Source organism: Chiloscyllium punctatum, chromosome 8 (genome assembly GCF_047496795.1).
Source record: "Chiloscyllium punctatum isolate Juve2018m chromosome 8, sChiPun1.3, whole genome shotgun sequence".
In the NCBI taxonomy this organism is placed as follows: domain Eukaryota; kingdom Metazoa; phylum Chordata; class Chondrichthyes; order Orectolobiformes; family Hemiscylliidae; genus Chiloscyllium; species Chiloscyllium punctatum.
Window position 1 is genome coordinate 22,659,754 of NC_092746.1, and position 25,959 is coordinate 22,685,712.

Consider the following 25,959-nt stretch of genomic DNA (forward strand, 5'->3'; position numbering starts at 1 on the left):
TAGTTGTTATAATACTTTTTTTCACATTATTATTGATTGTTTTGAAGTTCTACTTTTTTTCCTCCCTGATTTTCTTTTATTGGGTTGCTTTGTCATGTCTTTTTCCATGTTGTGAAGACAAGTACAAAATACTTATTGCAAGCCACTTGGCCTTAAATGGCAGAGCAGACTTGGGTCAAATAACTTATTTATGCTTTTGATATGTATGTTCATACTTACAAGAGTAAGTTTTCTATAGAATGGAAAGGGTAAACTGTTCCCATAAATTTTCCATATCAACAAATTATTATTCATTGAACTTGCTGGAGAGAAATTCGTGCCCTTTCCCAACATAAGTGGTCTTATCAGGCATCTCAAACAATAATAATTAATTTCTCAGCCTCAACAGCCAAAAATAATGACTTGCTTCAGAAGTCCAACATATACAGTATGTTGCTTTTGCACGTATTAACAAGTAAGGATACTTCAAAAAGAAACCGTCTTTGTAAATTCCCACACTCTAATCCACAACTGGTGACAACTGGCTGGTTTGTTGTAAGTTTTACTGATTGGAACTGTATTTTCTGGAGGGACACAGTAATCATATAAATGTTCTAACCTTGCATTTTAACTTTCAACATTGAGCCTTCATATGCCCTGTATTTATGATCCTTTGACTCAAACGTGTCTTCAGGATTGTGTCTCATCTTTGTTAAGAAGGTGCATTTCTTCAACCTGGGCATTTTCCCCCTACTGCCAGAATTCTTTGTTCGTTTCTCTGAGCAGTGTTACAATCAATGGTAGTGATACAACGGCAATCATTCTTTACTGCAACCTACCGAACCTAAAATAATTTCTTGTTCTGTAAGTGGGTCCTCATTCCCAAAGGGATGCTACCTTTAAAATCTTGCAAAGTCTTATTCAGTCTCCTTCAACCTGTGCCATCTATAAAGCATTCTGTAATTTTTCTAGAGAAAAAGAGACATTTGATTCTGGTTTTACTTCATTTCTAAACTTTCATCTGTAAGCCTCTTGCAAAAACTACTAGGCATTGCGCTCAGTAATTTTCATTATCATATTGACCAGATTGTTTGTCTGAAAGACAAGAACACACTCCTGCAGTAAATGCAATAATTTTCTCCAATGAGGCAAAAATACATTAAACTCGTTATTTAGGACAGTTTCTTTTCAATCTTTAAGAGCTCAGTCTGTTCTGTTCCCTCTCGTTTTAGTGTAGAAAGTGAACTCTTAGAAAGCATCCTGCTTGTAATTAATACACAAGCAATTCACTTTGCTTTCCCACAGTAATAATTCCTTTGTTTCTTCCCCTCAACCAAAAGTAGTTATTTTTCACTTGTGTATTGTGGAAACATGTTAAAATTGCTACCAGCATCAGTGGGTTTCTGTGTTTGCATTTCTTATCTCATTGCACCTGGATCACGTGGATATGTATCCAAGCTGAGGTGCTTATTGAGAAATTTCCATTTTACTTAAACATAATTTCAAAACATACAAAAATTCTTGTAAAAGTCTAGATTCAAGACAAACTGCAGAAACTCTTTCTATATTGTATTTGCCAGTTAAGTGTCATTCAAATTTCTACCTCTTATTTTTTAATTGTCTTTTCCTTATTTTGCCAATCTTCTGGCCGACCATTAATCTTTACAGTATTGTGTTCCTTTTATTTTGTTAATTCTCTACCATTCTTAGTTAGCTATGTTGATTTATTTTTCTCAAAAAGGATTTCTTTTTCAGAGTTTGTTTTTGTTGAAAGTTATGACCTGTCTCCTTTTAATCTTTGTCATTGCGTATCTACCATCTTGCCAATTAATCTATTTTCCAGGCCACTTTAACAAACTCTTCACACTTCTGTAATTTCTTTTATTTAATCCACTTATTTTACAGAAAATATTCTCATCCTTCTACTGAATATGAAAAACACATGTTATGATTGGCCTTTCCTGAAGGATCCTTTATATTAGATCATCAATCCTTTTCTGTTCCAAATTGCTAGGACTAAAATAATCTGGTTGGTTAAAAAGCATGTTGTTCTAAAAGAATAATCTGTCCCAAATATCATCTTTGAACTCATTGCCAAGGCTGCTTTTGCCACTTTGATTTGGCTACATGTATGAAGATTACATTTTTGATTATTGTTGTATCTTTCTTGGTATGTACTCTGTACTGTGGTTCAGAGCTATGAGAGATCTTCAAAACTACTCCCACCACTGACTTATTTCCTTTTGTTGTTTGTCATCTCTGACTAACTGTATCTTGATCTTCTGAGCCATGATCATTAATCACTGCTAATCTCACTCTTGTACTAACTAAACTATCTCCAGCACTTTTTTTGCTTTCTTCCTGTTCTATTGAAATTTCAAATGCTTTTAGATTAGATTAGATTACTTAGTGTGGAAACAGGCCCTTCGGCCCAACAAGTCCACACCGCCCCGCCGAAGTGTAACCCACCCATACCTCTACATGTACATGTACATCTACATCTACCCCTTACCTAACACTACGGGCAATTTAGCATGGCCAGTTCACCTGACCTGCACATCTTTGGACTGTGGGAGGAAACCGGAGCACCCGGAGGAAACCCACGCAGACACAGGGAGAACGTGCAAACTCCACACAGTCAGTCGCCTGAGGCGGGAATTGAACCCGGGTCTCCAGCGCTGTGAGGCAGCAGTGCTTTTGGAATTTACTTTTTGCTTTAAAATCAGAGGACCAGTACAGATAAAATTAGTTCATCGTAGGAATTGAGTACTTTGCTTGTGATATTTTTTAAATGTATAATGTTTTAAATTTAATAAATTTTCTTAGGTGTGCCTGTGTTGAACCATCTAATCCTTCCAACCAAACCCTTGATATCTGGTATCGAGAAAATATATCTGCAGATAACATTTCATGGAGGAATCTTACAGTTTCAGTGAGTATTGTTGTAACGAGGTAAACTTCATATGTAATTAAACTGTTTCTAAATTTAAGACCGTGTTAGACATTCCAATTATTCTTATCTGCCTGTGCTAAATAGAACCTATCAGCTGTTTTTGTTTTACAGAATAGGGCCATGTTTAAATCTGTCTGAGCATGCTTCATTAATGGAACTTCTACAATGTGGTGTTGACATTGTTGATTGCAAGGAAGGGAAGTGTTCTGTCTTGTAGTTATTGAAATCCTATTTTTGAAGTTAATTTTAATATCTTCAGGTTCTCGGGTTATCTGTTACTATTTCCCCATGTACTCATTATGAAAAAGTATTTCACTATTGTGAAATTGATTGCTTTTATTCTATTTTTGTTATCCATCATCTGGTTTAGTAATCCTTTGGTGAGGTATAGTCAGTCTGAGAATGAAATCAATAGTGCAGATTAATTCCTGTTAAGAGAAATAGATCGTGCTGTATCAAAATGGATGTGCTTTTTTTTTTCAACCATCCCATAATTTGGCTGTCTCTTCATTTCAGTTAAAACAAGTATAAACTATGGAATTCATGTAGGAACATTGTCCTTAAGAAAATCTTGACCTCTGTACCTGATTCCAAATTTAACAAAGATTTTTTTTTTTTCAGTGGCTCTGCTTGTACTCTTAGATTAATTCATGCTTCTTCATTTTTTACTAACTATATTTGTGGTTATTTTATGCATCCACAAACTAGAAAATCATGGCGTTGTGGTTACAGCTTGCACTGTCATCATGAAAACTTAATTTACTCAAAGTTGGCTAAGTGTCTCATGATAGATGTACTGGTAGATTCCTGTTTGCAGTGTCCTGTTGAGAAAAAAATCTTGTGCGTCTGTGGATTCAAATGATTATCTTCAGCAATGTTTTAAAAAAACAACTGCAGATGCTGGAAATTTGAAACAAAAACATTGTTGGAGAAAATCAGCAAGTCTGGCAGCACACGTGGAGAAAAAGCAGAGTTCATGTTTCACGTCCACTGGTCTCCACATTTAACTCTGCTTTCTCATCACAGGTGCTGCCAAATCTGCTGAGTTTGTCCAACAATTTCTGAATGTCATCAGCATCAGTAACTGTTCAGAACTGCATCACTGGACTGGCTTCAACCAAAACTAATCATGAATGGTACAGGTGAATGAAGATCTTTCATTTTTAGTGGGCATGCTGACACTATCTTTGGCTGTGGTCAAGGCGAGTACCATAACCAAATTTGCTGAATCATTAGGAATAATTGTTTTGGCTTATGAACATGACCTCTGGTGGCAGCAATGACCTCAGGCTTTCCAATTATGTTTACTTCTGCAAAAAGAAGCAACTTGTCCATTTGGGGTCTCAATGCTAAGACTTGCCAGTTTTTTTTCATGGATATGTTTTGTAGTAGCACACTAGTCACACTGACAGGAAGATATCTATAGAGTTACTGGTCTTTATTTCTACCTTCTCTTTCTTTTTTTCTTTTTGCTGGTCTGATTCTGCGTAGGGTTAGGTCTAAAATGTCTAACCCATCTTCAGTATTACGTTCAGTTAGGTATTCACTTGATTCCTGGAATGAAGAGGTTTTCTATTGAAGAAAGGTTATATCTAACAAGTGGCTCTGCATAAATTTCTATCATGTATCCGACCCACAGATTTATGTATAATCAAGAGCGAAGTAAATCAACATCTACTGGTTGCAGTTATCACTTAGTGCATTTAGTCTTAAGTGGCAATTAAATGGTTGAAGCCTTGAAATTCTATATATAACTTAGGTGAAAGTGATATTTCTGAGACCACTTTGGTTTTAGTAAATTCCAGGGTTGAATTTCGTACAATATTTTGATGGGTTGGCTTGCATACTTGATTTGGGGTCATGTATCATGATTGGTTGATCTACTTAGATGATTTCACTGATTAGCTAGATACCCCTGACTGTTGCTATTATACAAATGGGTGTACTCTGGCAGGGTTTGGTCTGCTTTAGTTACACAGATTGATCTGTTAATTTGAGTTCCTTGGTGATAGGTTGAACTTGGCAAATTGTTTGTTTGGTTATGGTCCTTTTGTGATATCTTTGCCATCATGGATAGTTCAATGTTAGCAAAGCAACAGTTCAAACTGATGGACAAGCAGATCGACAAGATGATGTTCCTGGATACCATCTCCTGCCTGCTACTTTTTTTTTGGTGAAGTGAGAAGGCTTGCCAGAGGAATGGACTGCTAATCACTTTGTTCCCTGAAAATGAAGGCCTATTTTTACGGGAGGTGAATTAATAATTACAAACTTTTAAACCAAAAGTCAAGATTCAACTTTAACATGAGGTTAATTTTTATACAGGTGTGTATGTAGTATATCAATATAACTTGGTGAATGTGATTCTTAGGGACATATGGACACAAACATTGTCTTCCTACAAGTACATGTTGTGAAAATTCCAGTATTTTGTTTGCTGAGCACTGTCGAAATGCTCATTTTTACATCCTCTATATAAATTATGTATTAATATATACTTAATTTGTGTGTTTTTTCTTAGAAATGTCAAAGATATGGTGGAATGTTTGTTGGGCCAGCATGTGGACAAAATGGACCCTACGTTCCTGATGTCCTCTTCTGGTCAATTATTTTATTTTTTGCAACGTTTTTTCTCTGCTCCTTCCTGAAGCAATTCAAAACCAAACGTTATTTCCCAACAAAGGTAGGAAGCAATACATCCCGTGTTTCAATGTAAACAATCTTAACAGCTGGAATTTGACTTTTTAAATCTACTCTATTTAAATGTTTTCTAACCTTTTTGGTCTGTCTTTTGACCACACTGAATCTCACCAGCAAGACTGCCATCCCTGTTGAGGCATGAATTAGCACTAGCCATTGGCACATAAGATAATCTTTGTAACTGACTGTGAAACATTATCCGTCCCAATCTACAACTGTTAATGCAAATGATCATAATTCTTCTTCAACTCTCTTTCCTTTTGTCGTCCTTTCACTTTTGTAGTTAGTGCATTTCTAGCAGTAGATTATGTTCCTGATCTTAGAGTCCCTTAAGTATTTGTCTTTGGTTCCCTCCTCTTCCTGATTGAGATATTGCTGTTTAGTGACAAATCAGCTGATATGGAGTTAGGTTCCTCATCTATGCTGATAGTGGTACAGTCTCAACCCTTCCACACTCAGTAGTTGCGTTGCTTGTCCAATATCCAATCTTGAAACTACAATTTTCTCTTTATTCACTCATGAGACATGGATATTGTTGACAGGCCAGCATTTATTGCCTGTCCGTAAGTTGTCCTTAGAAGGTAGTGATAAGCTGCATTCTTGAACTACACAATCCATATGCTGTAGGTAGACCCACAATGCCCTTGAGGGAATTCCAAGATTTTAGCTCAGCGACAGTGAAGCAATGGAAATATATTTTCAAGTCAGAATGGTGAGTGGCTTGGAGGGGTACTTGCAGGAAGTAGTGTTTCTATGTATCTACTGTCCTTGTCTTTCTAGATGGAAATGGTTGAAAGTTTGGAAGGTGCTGTCTAAAGATTTCTGATGAATTTCTGCAGTGCATCTTGTAGATAGTACAGATTGCTGCCCCTGAATGTTATTGAAGGGAGTGAATGCTTGTCAATGTGGTGCCAGTCGACATGCTGCTTTATTCCTGAATGGTGTCAAACTGCTTGTGTTGTTGAAGCTGCACCCATTCAGGCAAATGGGAATATTCCATCACACTCCTGACTTGTACGTTGCAGATGGGGGGCAAAGCTTTGGGGAGTCAGGAGGTGAGTTACTTGCTGCCATATTCCTAGTCTCTGATCTGCTCTTGTAGCCACTATATTTAAATGGCAAGTCCAGTTGATTCTGATTGGTAACCCCCAGGTTGTTGGTGGGTGATTTGACTTAAATGTAGGTATATATGTAGAACACCACTGAATGTCAAGGGATGTTAGTTAGATTGTCTCTTATTGGAGACAGTGATTGCCTAGTATGAATGTTACTTGTCACTTAATAGCTCAAGTATGGATATTGTCCAGATCCTGATGCACTTGAACATGGTTTGGTTCAGCATCCAAAATTTCGTGACTTGCGCTGAACATTGAGCAAACATTGGCAAATATCCCCATTTATGACCAGTTCATTCAGCTAACAATGGAAAGGCCTTTTTCTTCATGCCTTTGAAAAGTTCAACTGTTATGCAACTGGATTATTTGCAATTATGGGACAGACTTGACCCCAAGCTAAGTTTCCAGTCCAATAAATTTTCCACAGCAACACTAAGCAATCACAACCTTCAAAACATTACTAATCTCAGGTCACTTGCCATTGACGCCCTTACCAATGCCATTTTTATTGATTTATTTTTACTCGACACATGTCAAAGCATTAAATACACGCATCCAAATATCTAAATCATTGTTGTCTTTCCCCTTTCTGACCACAATATATGATTAATCCAAGCCTATTGCTTCCAACACAGCCAATTCCCAAACTTTATCCTGGCAATGTGTGCAGCATTCAAAGTGCATTTAAATGTATGTTGTGTGGTTGAATATCTAAGCTGGAGGTATTGTAAAATGTGAAAGTTTGAATAGAAGTTCAAATTAATATGTGCTATTTGAAAACTGCTTTCATCTCTTAAAGATGGCATTTTGACTGGAATAGGGTGCCTGAAGTCATTATTGCAATGTGTTTCCCCTGAAAAACTGTCAAAAGTAGCAAAGTAGACAAAATGCAGCTAGACTGTCATAAATACTGGAACATTTAGGAAGTTGTCAGAGGAAACAGATTCCCATAATGAATGGGAGACACTAAGTAGATTTTTGTAGTCATAGTAGTCCTGGTAACAAACCAATCGTGAATACCTGGAACAGTGCCACAAAATGTTCAGTGATCTTGAGTGGTGAGTGAATAAGTTTTTTTTCAAATGTCAAATGCTTGTAAATGTACTACAAACCTCATGTATTGTTTAATGCGAGATGTCCATTCACTTTACCACAACCGAGCTTTGTAAAGTAGGCCCCATTTTACACATCCAGAGCTTTCCCTTGCCCTCATGCGCTGAGCGCTCCTGCGACATTCATGCTTCAATTTTACAGTTGTGTACACTGCCAGTTTTTCACCCATGGTTGCTATGCTGTCCAAGTACAGGGGACAGTATTGAGTGGCAGGTGGATAGGCTTAATTGCAGTTCCACATGTTGATGGAGGATAAGGGATTCATCATTGTTTGAGTGACTATGACAGAGTTCATACCCAATCCTCCTCCCTCTCATCTCGCTTCCCCTCATGGGTTACCTGCACTTTGATCATTAAGACATTAAACTTCTGGTTTCTCATTTCCTCGCAATGCATCCTCCTTTTATGTACCCCAAAAACTGCAACCTGTCAGACATTGATGGAAGATCAGGAGGATAATGATGAAGATAAAACCCCATTCACTAATTGTCATACCAGCTACAATGGTGACCCTATGGCCCAGACATTTGCAGAGTTAGGCTGACCACTGAGACCCTTTTACAATTGGTGGATGGGACCAATGTGTGGAAGTCCTACATCAATTTTCAGTAGGTTCCATTTTTGTCAGCAAGGAGAAATGTGTAGGCATGAATTATACAGGCAGGAATACTAAATGAGGCCATTTTTAAATTTTACTCCATTCAAATAGATCCTTTTTTTTTTATGTTCCAATGGTCTTAACCTGCAGTGTGGAGTCACAGATTTATTCAATAATTGGACATATTCTTAAGGGCTGGGAAGATCCAAGGGTCATGATCTGAAGATATTCAAATCTCCAACCCTTTCAACAGGGGAAATAAGGTTACGGCTGTTAGTTTAAAAATAAACACTAGCTGCTGGAGTGTTTTGATTTAAAAGTCCTTTTAAAGAGTACTGGGAAAGGAATACAAATGGGATAGAAAAGAGGTGCAAGCACTCATTGGGTTGGAAAGAGCACTGCAGCTTCACATTCAAGTAAGCACTTTTGATACATTAACTTGTGGAAGTGGCCTGCAGTTGTGCTTTTTTAAATATTGACTCCAAGGCCATTTGAAATCCTGATTTTTCTGAAAGCGATCAGTGTTTGCTACCACAGTGTAGATTGGCATTATTTGTCATTTCTACCATATACACCTGGTACAGTAAAAAACGAGACAGCGTTCCTCCAGGACCAATGTGTTACATGGACAGCACAAACTATATGATCATACAAAGGGTGGCATAAAGTGCATAAGAAGTGCAAAACACACAAATTACAGTGTAATAAAAGAATGATAATTAATAGACCTTGTTCGAACAGCAGTTCAAAGTCGTGCAAAGAATTTCAGATGGAAAAGAGTCCGATCATACTGTGTGAAGGAGCCTGATGGCTTGGGGGAGGAAACTGTTGCACAGTCTGGCCGTGAGAAACCGAATGCTCCGGTATCTTCTGTCAGATAGCAGGAGGGAGAAGAGTTTGAGTGAGGGGTGTGTGGGTCTTCCACAATGCTCTTAGCCTTTCGGATGCGGCATGTGGTGTAAATGTCTGTAATGGAGGGAAGAGAGACCCCAATGATTTTCTCAGCTGTCCTCCCTATCCATTGTAGGGTCTTATGATCCGAGAAGCTGAAATAAAAAATTTAAACATTTACAGCAATATATTTAACAAGTTTTGTTGAAATTTTAGGTGAGAGCCATTATCAGTGATTTTGCTGTGTTTCTTACCATACTAATTATGGTATTGATCGACTTTCTTGTCGGAGTCCCTTCACCAAAGCTTAAAGTACCTGACAAGTTTGAGGTAAGAATTTCTTTACTGTAAAGTCTCCCTTAACATGCTATTTTTTTTAGAAGCCATGTTTTATATGTTTATCATTAAATATGTGTATTAAAATCACGAAGTCGTAATTGTAATGCTTTGTAGTTGTTTTGAAGAGATTAGAGGATTGATGTGGGTAATGCTAGAGGTATTAATGGATTTCCAGAAGGCATTTGATGCAGTGCTGCATAACCAACTTAAGGAGAGTTATTGGTCATGGTATTAAAGGCTTTTTTTCCCCCTTTTTTAATGCTTCTGGTTCTCAATGATTTGAAGCATTATTTAAAGGAGTGAATGAAGAGATTGCACTTGTATGTCCAAAAGTGCTTCCTAGTATGACGGAGATAAAATGAGTCAGCTTGAAGGTTGTTGCACTGTTCCTTTTGTAGAAAAGTTGTTCTGTTGCATCGAAAAGCAGGAAATTTGGTACCTACAGCTATTGACCGGAAGAACTTTCTTTCTGGAAATTAGCTACTCATTTGCCATAGCTTGATGTACTTTTTGCTTATCCACCCATTCCTTAGTGGGGTACTGCTGGGATAAGTGTTGGGACATCAGTTATTCACTATATATTAGATTAGATTACTTATAGTGTGGAAACAGGCCCTTCGGCCCAACAAGTCCACACCGCCCCGCCGAAGCGTAACCCACCCTTACCCCTACATCTACATCTACCCCTTACCTAACACTATGGGCAATTTAGCATGGCCAATTCACCTGACCTGCACATCTTTGGAGTGTGGGAGGAAACCGGAGCACCCGGAGGAAACCCACGCAGACATGGGGAGAACGTGCAAACTCCACACAGTCAGTCGCCTGAGGCGGGAATTGAACCTGGGTCTCTGGCGCTGTGATTTAGATGAGGGAACTAAATGTAATAATTCCAGATTTGTAGATGAGACAAAGCTAGGTGAGAGGGTAAACTGTGAACATGCAAAGGTATTTCATTGTGATTTGGGCAAGCTAAATGAATGGGCAAATGCATGGCAGATGCAGTATAATGTGGATAATTGAGAGGTTATCCACTGTAGGAACACAAACAGGAAGCTGGATTATTATATAATTTAATATAAATTGAGAGGGGGGGGAATGTGCAATGAGACTTAGAAGGCCTCGTGCACCAGTCACTGAAGGTAAATGTGCAATGCAGCAAGCGGACAAGTGCAAGGAGAGGTTGAATTGGTCAGAATTGTACTCACTGGCTTTCGAATGAATGAGGGGGATCTTAGAATTTTATTGGTTTCTAACAGGATTAGACAGGGTGGTTGCAGGAAGTATGCTCCCAATGAGTGGAGGGTCCAGAACCAGGGGTCATAATCTAAGCATATGGGGTAAACCATTTAAGACTGAGATGAGAGATTTCTTCACCCAGAGAGTGGTGAGCCTTTCTTTGCTGCCAAAGAAAGCAATTGAGACCAAAACTTTGTATGCTTTCAACAAGGAGTTGGCTGAAGAGATCAAATGATATGGGAGGAAGAAATGGGATTAGGCTTTTGAGTTGGATGATCAGCCAAACAGCCTACTGTGCTCCTATTTTGTTTCTCTGTTTAAATGCATTCTGACTCTTGATATTTGAAAGGATTTTAAAATAAATCTTTTACGATTTGCACAGCCGTTTTGCTATTTGTTTTCAACAGTAAGGAAATTTTTAATGTGCGGGTACAGAAATATCTTCCAGATTTTGAAATACAGGTAGTTCTCCCATAACGCTGTAGTTGCATTCCAGTGAAACCTCGCTTAATAGGAATGATGGGGCCTATGGGAAAAGTGGGTCTGGGGGCAAACCAGCAAAAAAAATCACTCACGATCACTCAAAAATCATCCAAAAGTGAAACGCAAAATATAGCACAGCCTGAATGAAGGTTGAAATCCTATTTATTAACAAAAGTAAGTTTAGCACAATACATTTTTAAAAATTTCAATACTGTACCTCACACGGAAAGCTACTGTCAGCAGCTGACATTGGTGCATGTGCAGAGTGGCATTAAAACCGGAGCTCTCATTGCGCATGCACAGAATGGCTCAGAGACTTTAATGCTGACGTTGCGCATGTGCAGAATGACTCAAAAACTGGTGCGGACATTTGTGCATTGGCGGGCAGTGGAGCATGACGCAGAGATTTCGGCATGCACCTGCACGTCCGCACACGCACAGAACAAAATGCATGAACCAATCCCTGCTGAAATTGCGCCATTGCCAATGGAGGTAAGTGTTCTCCAAAATGACATTCCCTAATCTTTTAGTGACGTTATAGCCAAATTGCACTGCCAAAACACGTGTTATACTAGAGCTACCAGTATGTGAAAGAATTTTTTTTCACTGTTTCATTTGCAGTAAATTGAACTGGATTATTTTTGTTGGCTTTCACTGTAAATCTTTTTGCTATTTAGGGTTTAGTAACTAGTTTATTTTACTCTTGAATGTAGCCTACTGGAAAACATCGTGGTTGGTTTATAGACCCGCTTGGAGGTAACCCTTGGTGGACACTGCTTGCTGCTTTTGTACCAGCATTGTTATGCACAATCCTTATTTTCATGGATCAACAGATCACTGCAGTTATTGTTAATAGAAAAGAGCACAAGCTGAAGGTATTCAGATGTTAACAATAGTTAACAAATTTGTATAATCTTTATTTTATTTTCCTCAAGACATTGGGAGGTAATTCTCCCTCAGCTTTATTTGAATTTTTACTTCATATATTTTTTATAGCACGTTATCTAAATAGCAACACGAGAGGGAATTTCTGTTTTGTTTATATCTGATTTTCTAATCTCCCAATATTTATAAGTTCTGTTAAATGATTAACATTGAGGTGTACTGTGTGGACTTTGATTGCACATGGTCTTACCACACGTGGTGGTAGTTCTTGCCTTGTTGAGAGCTGTAGAGACCAGTATTATCTCTTTGGGAAGAAGGGTTAGAGTTACCCCATGGCATCTAAGTGGACTTCACCAGTTTCCTCATTTTCCCTCCCCCAACCTTACCCCAGTTCCAACCTTCCAGCTCAGCCCTGTCCTCATGACCTGTCAATCCTCCTTCCCAGCTATCCGCTCCACCCTCTTCTCTGACCTAGCACCTTTATCCTCCCTCCCCTCCATCCACCTATTGCACTCTCAGCTACCTTCTCCCCAGCCTCACCCCCTCCTCTCCCCCCCCCCCCCCCCCCCTCCTCCTCCTCCTCCTCCCCCCCCCCCATTTATCTCTCCACCCCTGGGGCTCCCTGCCTCATTCCTGATGAAGGACCTTTGCCTGAAATGTCGATTTTTCCTGTTTCCTTGGATGCTGTCTGACCTGCTGTGCTTTTCCAGCACCACTCTAATTTTGACTCTAATCTCCAGCATCTGCAGTACCCACTTCCACCTTCAAGTTACTTCTGTTAGACTACTTCCTTTCTAAATAAAGTTACTCCTCTTATTAAGAAACAAACATTAAATATTGACTGGTCATTTCAGGATGTTTCATATTTTTGATAAAATGTATCATTCCCATCTGTTCTTTTTCAAACTTTTAAAGCACTTTTATTTTTATTTTGGCTTAACGTGTATACAATTGACATCTTGACATCTATTGTTTTACAGAAAGGTTGTGGTTATCATCTTGATTTGTTGATGGTTTCTATTATGCTGGGAGTATGCTCAATTATGGGTCTTCCCTGGTTTGTGGCTGCCACTGTTCTCTCCATCAGTCATGTCAATAGCTTAAAAGTGGAATCGGAATGCTCAGCACCAGGTGAACAACCCAAATTCCTCGGCATTCGAGAACAGAGAGTTACAGGCTTACTGATATTCGTCCTAATGGGATTGTCTGTTTTTATGACTTCTGTTCTGAAGGTAAGATTGATTGCATGGTTGTTGGTATCAGGCAGTGTTTTTTAAATTGCTATAATGAGTTAACTACGCTGCAAGGGTTCTGGTTTTAAAAAAGTTCATTTTCCATGAGTGGAAGAATTTGAAATTCTGATGTGTGCTTATTTGAGAGGAGTTTATTTCTGGATTATTAAGCAACTTTTAAATGAACAACTATGCACCAATCCAAAATTTATACAGTGTATGTGGTCCATTCACTGCCCAATGGAAGGTCTTAGCATTTGCAAAATATTGAACCTAGCCTATGAAATCAGATTACTTAATAACTAACTGTTCTTGTTTTAAGTTTATCCCAATGCCAGTGCTCTATGGGGTCTTCCTCTACATGGGTGTTTCTTCCTTGAAAGGCATTCAGGTATTGTAATTATGCTTCATATGGTTCCAATAATGTTTCAAATTTATTAGTACTTCTAGGAATTTTATCCCTTTACTGAACCTTTTGTTTTCACCAGTTTTTTGATCGTATAAAGCTGTTTGGGATGCCTGCAAAACACCAGCCTGACTTAATCTACCTGCGCTATGTTCCACTGTGGAAAGTTCATATCTTCACAGTTATTCAGCTTAGCTGTCTTGTTATTCTTTGGGTTATCAAGACCACAGCTGCTGCAGTTGTCTTTCCCATGATGGTAAGGTTATTCTTCCCATTGTTATTTTTATAAAACAATTTGGTAGACTTAAATTTGTAGGTGATTTTTAAACTTTTCTAAGTTGTTGAATTAAGGTAAACTGGTACAACTCTACAGGCAGTGTTTGAGTGACTTTGTAATGAATCGACATTTCATGCTGCCAAAGACAGAAAGCTGTGGTGTGGAAAAGTAAAGTACACATCAAGTTGCCACAGTCTCAGAGGATGATAGGGCTGATCTCTCATTAGAGACAACTGGTGGTGATTTAACCTGAGGGTCACCGTGCTTTGGGCAAGAGGTGAGGTTGCCAAGACAGGGCCTTCATGGTAACCTGAGCTGATACAGGAATTGAACTTGTACTATTGGCATCCTGCATCGTAAAGTAAGTGTCTAGCTAACTGACAGTCTAGTCATGTTGTTAGCCTTTCACCTTTGACATTGAGAGTTTAATGATGAGAACTAATAATAATGCCCACTTTTGAAAAGTAATAGTGATTGTGAATATTGATCCTTGACTAATAAGAACAACTCTGGTTATATTCAAATCAGTTGATAGCGAATACACATTGAGCTCTTTAAGCTTTTCAGTGAGATCATGTTCAATTCCATTTATTCACTGTTGATCGGAGCCATAATGATTTTGTCCATCAAAAATAAGTTTTGTCCTTTAAACTTTGAATTTGCACACCAGTCATAATCTTTTAAATGTGAGGAGATGGTATTCGAGATTTATACTGCAGTAGGGAAAACAGCTTCTTGATTTCACTCCTAAATAGTCTAGTTATTTTAAGATTAAGCTACCTTGTTCTAGGTTTCTTCTATCAATAAACTGTCTCTGTATATCTAGCCTCTCCAATCTTGTATTTTTTCTTTTCAAATCTCTGATTTTTATAAACTCCTCAATTAGATCACCCCCTCAACTGTCTAAATTATTTGAGTAAAAACCATGTTTTTATAGAAATGTTCATCTTTAATCTTTTTCTATCAATGTTGCATTCCTTTTCTGAAGCCAGTATGATCTACAGAGCAATACAGTGCCTTAACCTCTTCACGGTTCCTGAGCTGGGGTTTGACAACTGCAACATTACTTCCTCATGTTTATATCCCAGCTACCTTTAGCGACAGGCCAGCATATTATTATTTTTTGTAATTATGCTTTTGGACTTTATGGTTTGTTAATGAAAGCCTAAACTTCTTTGCTCCGCTCCTCCAATTAAGAAAGTATTGATTTCTTTCTGAATCCAAAGTTGATGAACTAATAGTTCTGCACGTTGGATTCCCTCTGCTCTCTTTTTCATTCTAAGTGTTTGAAAGATGGTGTACTCGAGTGAAGCAAATCAATATTTGGCAGATGATGTTAAAATAACAAGGCAAGGGAAACAGATTCAGCCAGCAAGTACTAAGAAAACCAATTATGAAACACAAAGGAAAGGAATAAATCAAATAGATCTGTATTATTGACAGGTTCTCGCACTGGTGTTTATCCGGAAACTTTTGGACTTCTGTTTTACGAAACGAGAACTTAGCTGGTTGGATGATTTAATGCCAGAGAGCAAAAAGAAGAAATTGGAAGATATGCAGAAAAAGAAGAAAGAAACTGAGGTAAATTAACAGACCTTCTTTTGAAATCTAAACAGGATTTTCATCATTTTTGAGTGAGTCCCATCATATGCTTGCTTGTAGATACAAAGCTTTTACTTTCTGCGCTTTCTACCTGTTGCTAAATTTCTTGCTGTTCCTGTCAAGGTAATCTCTCTAATAATTACTTTACATAGATACCTTTCACTGCTGATTTAAGGATTTTATGCAGAGGTTTTGAGCAATTTTGTAACTTTACCTTCTAGTTTGCATATCTCGTTTGAATTAGATGTTCACACCATTTTGGATAGTATATGAATCGAACAAAGTGCATATCTGTTCAGATCCTTTGCATGCAATCTTTAATAATTAAACTCAACTCTTACTTATTCCTCTTTGTTTTGGTCACCCAAGAACAGGATGCAATGCAGAGTTTAAAACCATGCTGTGAATGTTGTAGTAACTTGTGTTATTTTAATGTTGAAAGTCAAAGCTGCAATAACATACAGAAAAGCAAAATGCCTCCAGTGCTAAATGCCACAATTTTATGTTATATGATGTAATTTACTGTATTGTAAGTTTGATTATGCTGAGCCATAAATGTTTAAAACCAATATATCTGCTTTTAAGTAAGGAAGTAACCAGGCTTGCAGAGCCACAGTATTGTAATTACAGAGCCATCCTAGCTTGCTTGTTCTGAGGCACCGTTGCTATGAAACTTTTCCAATTATTGCACCTTTCTCTGATATGTTCATTTTTGTATATTACAACAAAACTGTTTTTGAGAAAATGCATCCCAATATTTAAGTTGACTTCTGGTTTGATTAAGTGAATTTAGTACAACCGTGAACCCGACATAACTTTTATACTTTACTAGCAGGCTATAATTTAACTCTAATTTGGCACTTCTGTTTCACTACCGAAAAACCAATTCAGGTATGAAGCAGGGTATAAACTATTAAAGTCATTCAAAAGATTGTGCATCTAATTGAAGTTTTAGACTTCATGCCAGTAAGTGGGTTCCTTTTAAAACGTCTCCGCATCAGTAATTAAAGCAAAACTATAGAATATGCCAGTGATTTTCTTTTGTTTAAAACAGACCTTTGCAGTATCTAATTCAATTTCCTTTTCTGTTGTTTACTGAAAAAAAAATCCACTGAAGAAGATAATGAAATAGCAATGCCTGTGTGAACAGAGGTTTGCCCTTGTACTATTATTCCTGGAGTTTTACAAATTAACATACTCTTGCAAGTAAAGGGTTAGATTAGGTCTATATTAATAATGCATGAAACTAGTATAGCATTAGGTGCCTCATATAACCATATACAATTTATTCTTGGATTTTGCTTTTTATTATTTTTCTGGTGCAAGGTTTCATAGAACTACACCTTGCCTCTTGCCAAAGTTTTAACATCCTTCAGTCCTATATCATCATCTTTCAGCTCCCCTCAGTCCTCCACAAATGTCCTTAATCCCTAGTCCTGGTAGCACAGAAACTATTGAATGCTGTTCGTCATCTGATACCCTATTTGTATTATAAATCTGCTTGCAGTGGCAAAGTTTTTTTTATTCTTAACTCTCGAAGCCAAAATGTCAGTGTTGTTGGATGTTATGTTGAGGCTACCAGTTTTTTATTCTTTTGGTAATGTGCTATTTCATTCCTAGTCATATTTACCTTTCCCCTAGATTGAGGAGGGACAACTTTGTAAAATATTTTTAAAATAGTCCTGTTATATAAAAAATGGGATAGTAGTCTGTACTTATCCTCAAACTCTTCATTTATGATCCTAACCAGATAACTGTTGCATACTTATTTTGAATGAATGAACTTATAGGGAATCAACTTTGATAAAAGTTTGTTCCATATGGGGTATTCCATTTTCTATGAAATCTTTCTTAAGGCTTGCATTGCATCCATAGTACGAAAATAGGCATCAGTCGTTAGTAAGTTTTATGATGTGCCTGCATATGAGACCTGCTCAGTGCAAACAAATTCAGCAGAGCAAGTGACAATTGTGTTCCCATTAGAAAATATCTCTGGACCTTGTTCTTTCATTAGGAGTGGGATAAGGGGGTAAATAAAATGAAATTGTAATAGATAATGCAACCATATTCCTATTAAGAGCATAAACTAGGTAATATGTACAATAGGATATTCAAAATGATTACATTCTGGAGGTATGCTTTTGTATGATTTTGCAGCTTTTAGTTCACTTTGATTTTACTGTCACTGCTAATTCTGCTTGGCAGTTTAAACTTGATGAACAGGTTCACACATAGTTTGCCCTGCTTGCTTTATGTAATTTCTGAAGGGACTGACCTCTGTCTGCTTTTTCTCCTGCACACTCACTTTGCTCTAGAAAACGAAGAATGGATCTAAACCACCATGGGTATGTCTTTGGTTATTTATAACGGATACTTCAGTATAAAGAGAGATAAATATGGGTTACATTCTATCTCTCTCCATTATTTCTCATAAGCACAATTGTTCCTTATTAGCTTCCAGTTGAATCTGCAGAAATCATTTAAGTTGTGGACAGTGATGCGATGAAAGGCAAGTGTCTGAAAATTGCCTCTGGGTTATTTACTATTGCCGTCTAAATATTTAAAGATAGAATTCTGGATTATCAACCCTGTCTATTTTAAATCAAAATGTATGAATTAATTGGATTATTTTTTAAATTATGAAGGGTGACTGTAAGGTGTTTCAACAAAGAATTTTGCAAAGAATTTTCAAATCTTTGTGTGGAGATTTAAAACCAAGTTATACATTTCCTACAAGGGGCCTGATTATAAATAAAGAACATTTTGAGTGTTTTGGGCATTTCTGGTAAGGCCAGCATTTGTTGCTCATTCCTAGTTGTTCTTGAACTGACTGGCTCTCCAGGTCATTTTAGAGGATAACTAAGTCGTCCACATTGCTTTGTAGTATCTGGAGTTATGTAGACCAGACTGGGTAAGGATTTCCTTCTTTTAAAGGACAGTAGTGGACCAGGTGAGTAGTTACAACATTAGAAATGGTTAATTGGTCACCATTAGACTCGCGTTTATTTCCAGATATTTACTGAATTCATGTTTCTCTATCTGCCATGATGAGGTTTGAGCCAGTGTCCCCAGAATATTAACCTAGTGTTCTGGAATATTAGACCCTGCGTCACTGAACTATGTCACCAGGTCCCTTGGAAGCTGCTCTTTGACTGGAAGTGCAGCTCTTCAGTGGCTTTTTGTAGTAATTTTTGCAAAGTTGTTTTTAAATTCATTTATTAATGCTGCATAAAGCTGCACAGTGCCTTTGCTATCTTTAAAAGGTAAGTCACTTATTGTCATGTTGACAGTTACCACTCTGAAACATTAATTAGAACAAGCCAGTGATTTCTCTCTAACCTGGGTTACTTAAGATTATTAGAAAATTTCTACATCTTTTCGGTTTCCAATTTTGTTCAGCAACCTGTTTGGAGTGGCAATTAATCAATGTCTACTTTGTGCAAATGCAATATGTTCATGTGGATTATAATTTCTGTTAAATTGTTCGAGGTGTATTATTCAAATCTGACATTAAATTAACTCTGCATGCTCTTAAAGTTTAAAAATAACCTTTTGCTCAAAAGAGAGCAGTGTCAAGGTATACACTTATCAGTCAGTTGAATTAACTGATCAGTGATGTAATGTCCTGTTGTGAAATTTTGCTGTGTGCAGCTTGGTTGCTTTGTTTACCATCCGAGCAGTATCAAGTTTGATGGTGCAAACTTGATTTAGTGTTCCTTTTCTTTTTCTCTTATGTTTTAGACTTCTACATAAATATGTTATCAGGTGAAAAGTTTGAGATGTCAAAACATTAATTTTTGGATAGACTCTGCAATTCAAATCTCATTTCAGTATTACATTTGTATCCAAACATTTTCATAGCCATAGATGGTTCTGTTCATTGGAGAATTCGTTCATTTCGGCTTCTTGGGAGATAGACCCATATAAGTATCAGGACGAGGGTAATCCGCTTATCTGGACCTATCGTGTATGGAAATGCCTGGAAATCCTAATGGGAGGCAGGTTAAATGGAGATATTCAAGAGGGCATTACATGATTATTTTGATAGAATTCGTGCACAAGAATATTGGGATAAAGCAGGAGATTGTGACTAGGTAATAATACTTGTTTGCAGAGAGAATGTACATGTGAATAGTTTTTAAAACGTGCATTAGGAAAAGAAAGTATCCCTTCAATTTTTGTGTTGAAGAATGTATTGAAGAAAATTTAAATTTAATAGTCTGTTAAACTATCAGGTCAGCAACTGCTCTAATACTTCATCCTATACTTGCCTCTTAAAATGCTACACATCTTAGACTTGTTTTTTTCTACTCTCTTGCCTTGTCAAGGAGCAAAAGAAGAGTACTTTATATTCTGATCAAATCTTTAGAACTGTATCTACTGATAGGTTGATAAAATGAACTGTTTCAACTGGTCAACCATAGCATTGGAAGGAAATAAATCGAAGGGAAACTTTTTTTTTCCTAATGCATATTTAAAAACTGTTCACATGTTAGGAGTTCCACGTATTTCCATGCACTGACTACTTGTGCTATGAAAAGGTTTTCTCTCATATCACTCTTATTTCTTTTGCACATCACTTTAAATCATTCATTATCCTATAATATGAGACTTTAATGACTGCTTTCACATTCTACTTTAGAATGTGGCAATTGTTTTTATACAAGAAAATGAGCTGAAGACATATGATTTCATAGGATTTATGGAACAGAGAGCACCTGTAAAGCCCAACCACTCAATGGCATTTACATTCTATTCAAGCCTCTTTCATGACTCTAACCTATTCCTTGATCCATTAAATGTATGTCTAGCTTTTCCTTAAACACAGAAGCATAGAAGATAGGAGCAAGAGTAGACCATTCAACTCTCTCGAGCCTGCGCCACCATTCATTATGATAATGTCTGATCATTAAGCTCAATACCCTAATCATCCTCTGCTACCATGCCACTTCCCCTCCATATCCCTTGATCCCTATAACCACGAGCTATATCTCCTTCTTTGTGTATTTTTCAAAAACGATTTGCCCTCAACCTCTTTCTGTGGTGGTAAATTTCACAGGGTCACCACTGTCTGGTTGAAGATCTCTCCTCTGCTCAGTCCTAAAAGGTTTACCAATTATCCTTAAGCGATGACACCTGGTTCTGGGCTCTCCCATCATCTGGAACATCCATCCAACCTGTGTAGTGCATTATGGGGAAGGTTCATAATGCATAGTTATTATTTAGAAATATTGGTTATAACATAAGGGAAGAAATAGATTATAAGTTTGAGTTCTGCAAAGGTCTGACCTTTTAAAAGTTACAAGTACCTCTGAAACACAAGTTCAAGATAGCATTTACAAGAAGTTGTCTCATTTTCTCCAAAACGTCAGCAAGTTTAATACCACAAATCCATTCGCCCCTCCCCAATCTCTCTCTCTCACACACCCACCCACCAAATTGGCAGAAGTGCTATTGCTCTCAGTTTCTAAACATGTGGCTGGAGAGAAGGAGAAGAAACTGAAGGTGTCAAGAGAGCTAGGCATTCTACAAGGTGGTTGAAGACATGAGTTTCGATAATCCACGTTAATAACTCAGCACACATTACTTAATCTGTTTTAAGGGTCTCTGGGAGAGGCGCTAACTGAACAAAATAGCATTAAATGAATGCACATAATCTTGTTGGAAAGAAGCTCTTACTACTGTGTCAGCTGAGTAAGATTCTTTCATGTGAATATATGGGTGACACATCACTGAGCTTTAGTGTTTGTAAGAGTATTGCTGAGATAAAAGGATGAACTTTTTTTTAACATTTTAATTAGGTTTCCTTTTCATATTTGTTTGCTTTATACTAAACTTTTATACCTTTTTGAATATGTTCAGTGACTGACCACCATGTTAACCAATTTGAAAATTTAAAATTTACTCTCTATGAAGCCTGCTTCCCTCTGGGATCTAATTTGTTCAGTATTACCATCAGCTGGGATATTAATGAAAAGAATAAAAATTTAAGAGGCAAGCATTCTATATCCATTTAACAAAAGCTTTGTGTTTTAAAAGGTCTGTTTGATCATCTGTTTGCCTTATTTCAAGAGTAGTGAGACTGCACTTTTTCATCTTTTTCCTGTATGTACAGAGGAGCCTCGATTATCCGGCATTCAGTTATCCGAATATCAGATTATCGGGCAAGATCACAAGGTCCCTAGGCTCAGCTAACTGTTATCCGGCATTCAACTATCCGGAATTTGATTAAACCAAAGTAAATACTCCCCACCCGAGTCCTTCAGATAATCGAGATTATTCTCTATACCCATTCTATTATAATCCTAGTAAATCTTCTGACATTCCAGTGCCTCAATCCTTTTCTTTAATATTACAAATAGATCCCATGCAGTATGTTCAAATGTGGTACATATAGAGGCATGATGCTGTTAGTAAGAAATTGCATTTAGGCAGAGCAATTTAAGAATTATTATTCTTGGTTATTCTCCTACATTTTCCGTTGTCAATACTTAGCACAAGCTGGATTTTCCACGTTGGGTAAACCTCAGGAGTCAGTCCATCAAATGGAAATGTATTTTCAAAGGTCAGTTTATTGGTATAGTGAAAAAGAAAAATGTAAGGAGGGATTAAAATGTATCCACAAAGGAATAACATTCAGGAAGCCTCTAGAAAGGCACAGAAAAGTATCATCAGGCTTGGCTTGATGGGTGCTGGGAACCATTGGAAAATTTATGGTTGAAATTTATAGAAGACTTGATAGAGTAGCTGCTGCAACAATATGTACCCTGGCTGGGAGTCTAAAACTGAAGATATCAGAATGAGGCTACTTAGAATTGAGCTGAGGGGTTTCTTCACTCAAATGTTGTAAATTTTTGTAATGCTATGAGAGGACTTTTAGAGGACTGAATATATTAGAGAGAAATTGAGGGGTTGGATACAAAGATACTTGAATATGGGATAGTGCAAAGTAGAGCAACTGAGGAAAATAATCCACAATTATTTTAATGAATTGTGGAGCAGACTTATGAGTGAATGGGTTCTTCCTGTTCATGTGGTGTTATGGATATTTTAATCAACCTATTCAGACATAGATGTAAGAACTAGGAGTAGAGAATTCAGTCCCTTTTGAGCCTAATTCACCGTTTGATATGATCATGACTGATCTCATCATACCCTCAACTCCCATAACCCTTCAATCCATTACTAATTTAAAATCTGTCTACTTACTCCTCAAACTTTCTCAATGTTTAGAATCCACCACAATTTTATATCCCTTTCAGAGACGTAATGTCTCCTCTTCCCTTTAAATCTGCTACCCTTTATCCTAAAACTATGACGTCTCGTTCTTGATTACCCCACAGGAAGAGGAGTTTCTGCATCTACTCTGCCAAGCCCTTTAGCATCTTGTATACCTCAATTAGATTTTGTTCCATTCTTGTAAACTCCAGACTATAGGCCTAAACTACTCAATCTTGTTTCATAAGAGAAACCCCTAAATACTGGAATCGATCTAGTGAGCCCTCTCTGTGAAGTGCCTCCAATACAACTACATCCCCTCTCAAGGAAACCAAAACTGAAAACAGTACTATGGGTGTGGTCTCACTAATATAGTTGTAGCAACACTACCCTACATTACACTCTCTTTCTTTAGCAAAAAGGCCAAAATTCCATTTGCCTTCCTTTATTGTCCGTTGTACATGCATACAAGTTTCCTGCAATTCATGCATGAGGACACCCATATCTCCCTGCAATGAAGCACTCTGAAGTTTCTCTCCATGAATTACCTTTCTATTCCTTTGACCAAAAGAGAGAACCTCACTCTTATGCATGTTATTTAAATCTTACCAACCAGAAAAAGACCCATTTATTCTAGACTCTACTCTCATTTGGTTAGCTAATCCTCTATCCATGTTAATAAATTGGCCCTCAGCCCATATGATTTTTACCTTGACTATTAACCTTCTGTGTGGCATCTTATTAAATGCTTTTGGAAATCAGGATATTCTGTACCTGCAGGATTCCCATTATCCATATTGCTTGTTGCATTTTCAAGGAATTGTACCAAATTATTCAAACATTTATTTCCCCTTTATAAAATCATGCTGATTCTAATGGATTATATTTTGACTTTTCAAATGTCCTGTTATTAGTTCCTTAATAGATTTTAATGTTATGAAACAAATCTTTGTCAGATGGAACTTAAACCCAGACCTTCTGCCCAAGAGGTAGGGGCACTATAATTGCACGTAAGAGCCCTACAATGATTTGTACAGCAACTAACAGTAAATGACAGACTGTCTGAAATGTGAACTCTGCACCTCTTGCATACTATTTTATAATGCACCACAAATTGAGAAAACACACTCTTATACTGATAACCAACAACCAACATGTTCTTCTTCTGTGATTCATCACAAAACAAATACTGTTTCACTGGAATAGAATTGTTGCCTATTCTATTGTGCCCAGCAGACTGAAATTCCTCTATCAATAGTTATGAAAATTGCCCTTGATGAAACAAATTTTTAAATCAGTAAGTTTGAGTATTTGCTTGAGATGCATATTAATTACTTATTTTAAGAAGCATTCAAATCGTTGACTGGGTCGCATGGAAATGTCCAACTTTGACTCAAACTTGTTACAGTCCTTTTTCATTATAAATTGCTGGGATGGAGTATTTACTTTTGTACTATAACTCTCACTTAATTTTTAAATTAGTCTGACCAATTCCAGTCTTCATTCAAGTACCTCTTATAATTGTGTGTAATATGTAAAAGAAAAAACTCCCTCTTCATAAATAAAACATGTTGTATCACATTTGTGACACTCTAAAGTGCTTTACTGATTGATTGCACACCAAAAGTAATTATGTAGACAAACTCACTAGCCAATTTGTGTACTGTAATGTGTTAATAATTGTAGCTTAAATACTACTGGAAAAATTGATAGTACGTTAATGCAATAATTATTTATTGAACTCTATTAAAAGTATTAATTTATTTTCCTTGAATAGCCTAAAACTATTTTATGTTTAAAATGAATTATGTTGCTTTTAAGGATGACAGAAGTAATGCAATTGAGACTTAAGGTATTTTCGATTTTGAGTTCACTTCCAGATTTATGTTTTGGTATATCTGGGTAGTTGGCTTTTGTGAATCTCCTTTCAATAAAATATGCAAAGCTTTTACTGTGTTTGATATTTGCAAGATTTAAGAGAATAAGAAACAGATGTTGAGAAAATGGTAAATTTTCTTTTTTTTTGTTTAAAGTCAAGTTCATTTGATAATTACCACTTCCAAAACTGGCATCCTACGATTAATGTGGTCCCTTAATAATCTTTTTAGGAAGCTCAAAGAATGCTTGAAGTTGCAGAAAGTGGAACAGTACAACTCCCCTTAGAAGGTGGCAATATTCTGAAGATTCCAGTGAAAAGTATTAAGTACAGGTACAGTATACTATATGTGGAATGGATTGAAATGAAAGAAGTTACTTCTAAATTAATGATATTAGTGAGAAAAGAAAAATTTGTTCATTGCACTTACGTGGCTAAGTTTTTGAAAAGCTTTTCCCACCTTATTACATCACTAAAGTGTTCCAAAATTGTCATAAAATCAGGTTCAGAAATTTGCAACTTTTTATTTTCATTTTAGAGGAAGTGGTTCTTTCTGTTTTATTCCACGAGATCATAAAATCTAATTAAATTGATAAGGTAATTAGTCATAGAATCATACATCACAGAACAGACCCTTCTGTCCAACTCATCCATGCCGACCAAGTTTCCCAAACGAAACTAGTCCCATCTGCCTGCATTTGGCCCATATCCGTCTTTTAAACTCTTCCTATCTGTGTACCTGTCCGAATGTCTTTTAAAAATTGTAACTCTTCCTGCTTCTATGATTTCCTCTGGCAGTTCATTTCACATACAAATCATCCTTTGTTGAAAATTTTGCCCCTCCAGTCCCTTTTAAGTCTTTCTCCTCTCACCTGAAAAGTGTGTCCTCTGCAAACTAGAGAAAAGTCATTTTCTAATCCCCTCTCATGATATTATAAATCTCTGTTAGGTCACCCCTCAACTTCCTACGCTGTTGTGGAAAAAAAGCCCAGCTTATAACTCAAACCCTCCATTCCTGGTAACATACTTGTAAATCTTTTCTGCACTCTTTCC

At 37.0% G+C, this 25,959-nt stretch overlaps 1 protein-coding gene across 8 annotated transcripts in view; it reads left to right on the plus strand.

Moving 5' to 3' along the window:
• slc4a7 (solute carrier family 4 member 7) overlaps nt 1-25,959 on the plus strand; it is a 159,187-nt gene that overhangs the window by 122,049 nt on the left and 11,179 nt on the right. For 4 of the 8 annotated variants that reach the window (XM_072575213.1, XM_072575215.1, XM_072575208.1 and 1 more), the window contains 10 exons: nt 2,806-2,911; nt 5,454-5,615; nt 9,566-9,679; nt 12,124-12,285; nt 13,276-13,527; nt 13,850-13,918; nt 14,016-14,189; nt 15,654-15,791; nt 18,128-18,157; nt 25,139-25,239. In XM_072575213.1, the coding sequence (XP_072431314.1) occupies nt 2,806-2,911; nt 5,454-5,615; nt 9,566-9,679; nt 12,124-12,285; nt 13,276-13,527; nt 13,850-13,918; nt 14,016-14,189; nt 15,654-15,791; nt 18,128-18,157; nt 25,139-25,239 (1,308 nt within the window). The remainder of the gene's footprint in view (nt 1-2,805; nt 2,912-5,453; nt 5,616-9,565; nt 9,680-12,123; nt 12,286-13,275; nt 13,528-13,849; nt 13,919-14,015; nt 14,190-15,653; nt 15,792-18,127; nt 18,158-25,138; nt 25,240-25,959) is intronic. The other 4 variants (XM_072575214.1, XM_072575216.1, XM_072575209.1 and 1 more) reach the window with 1 other exon arrangement.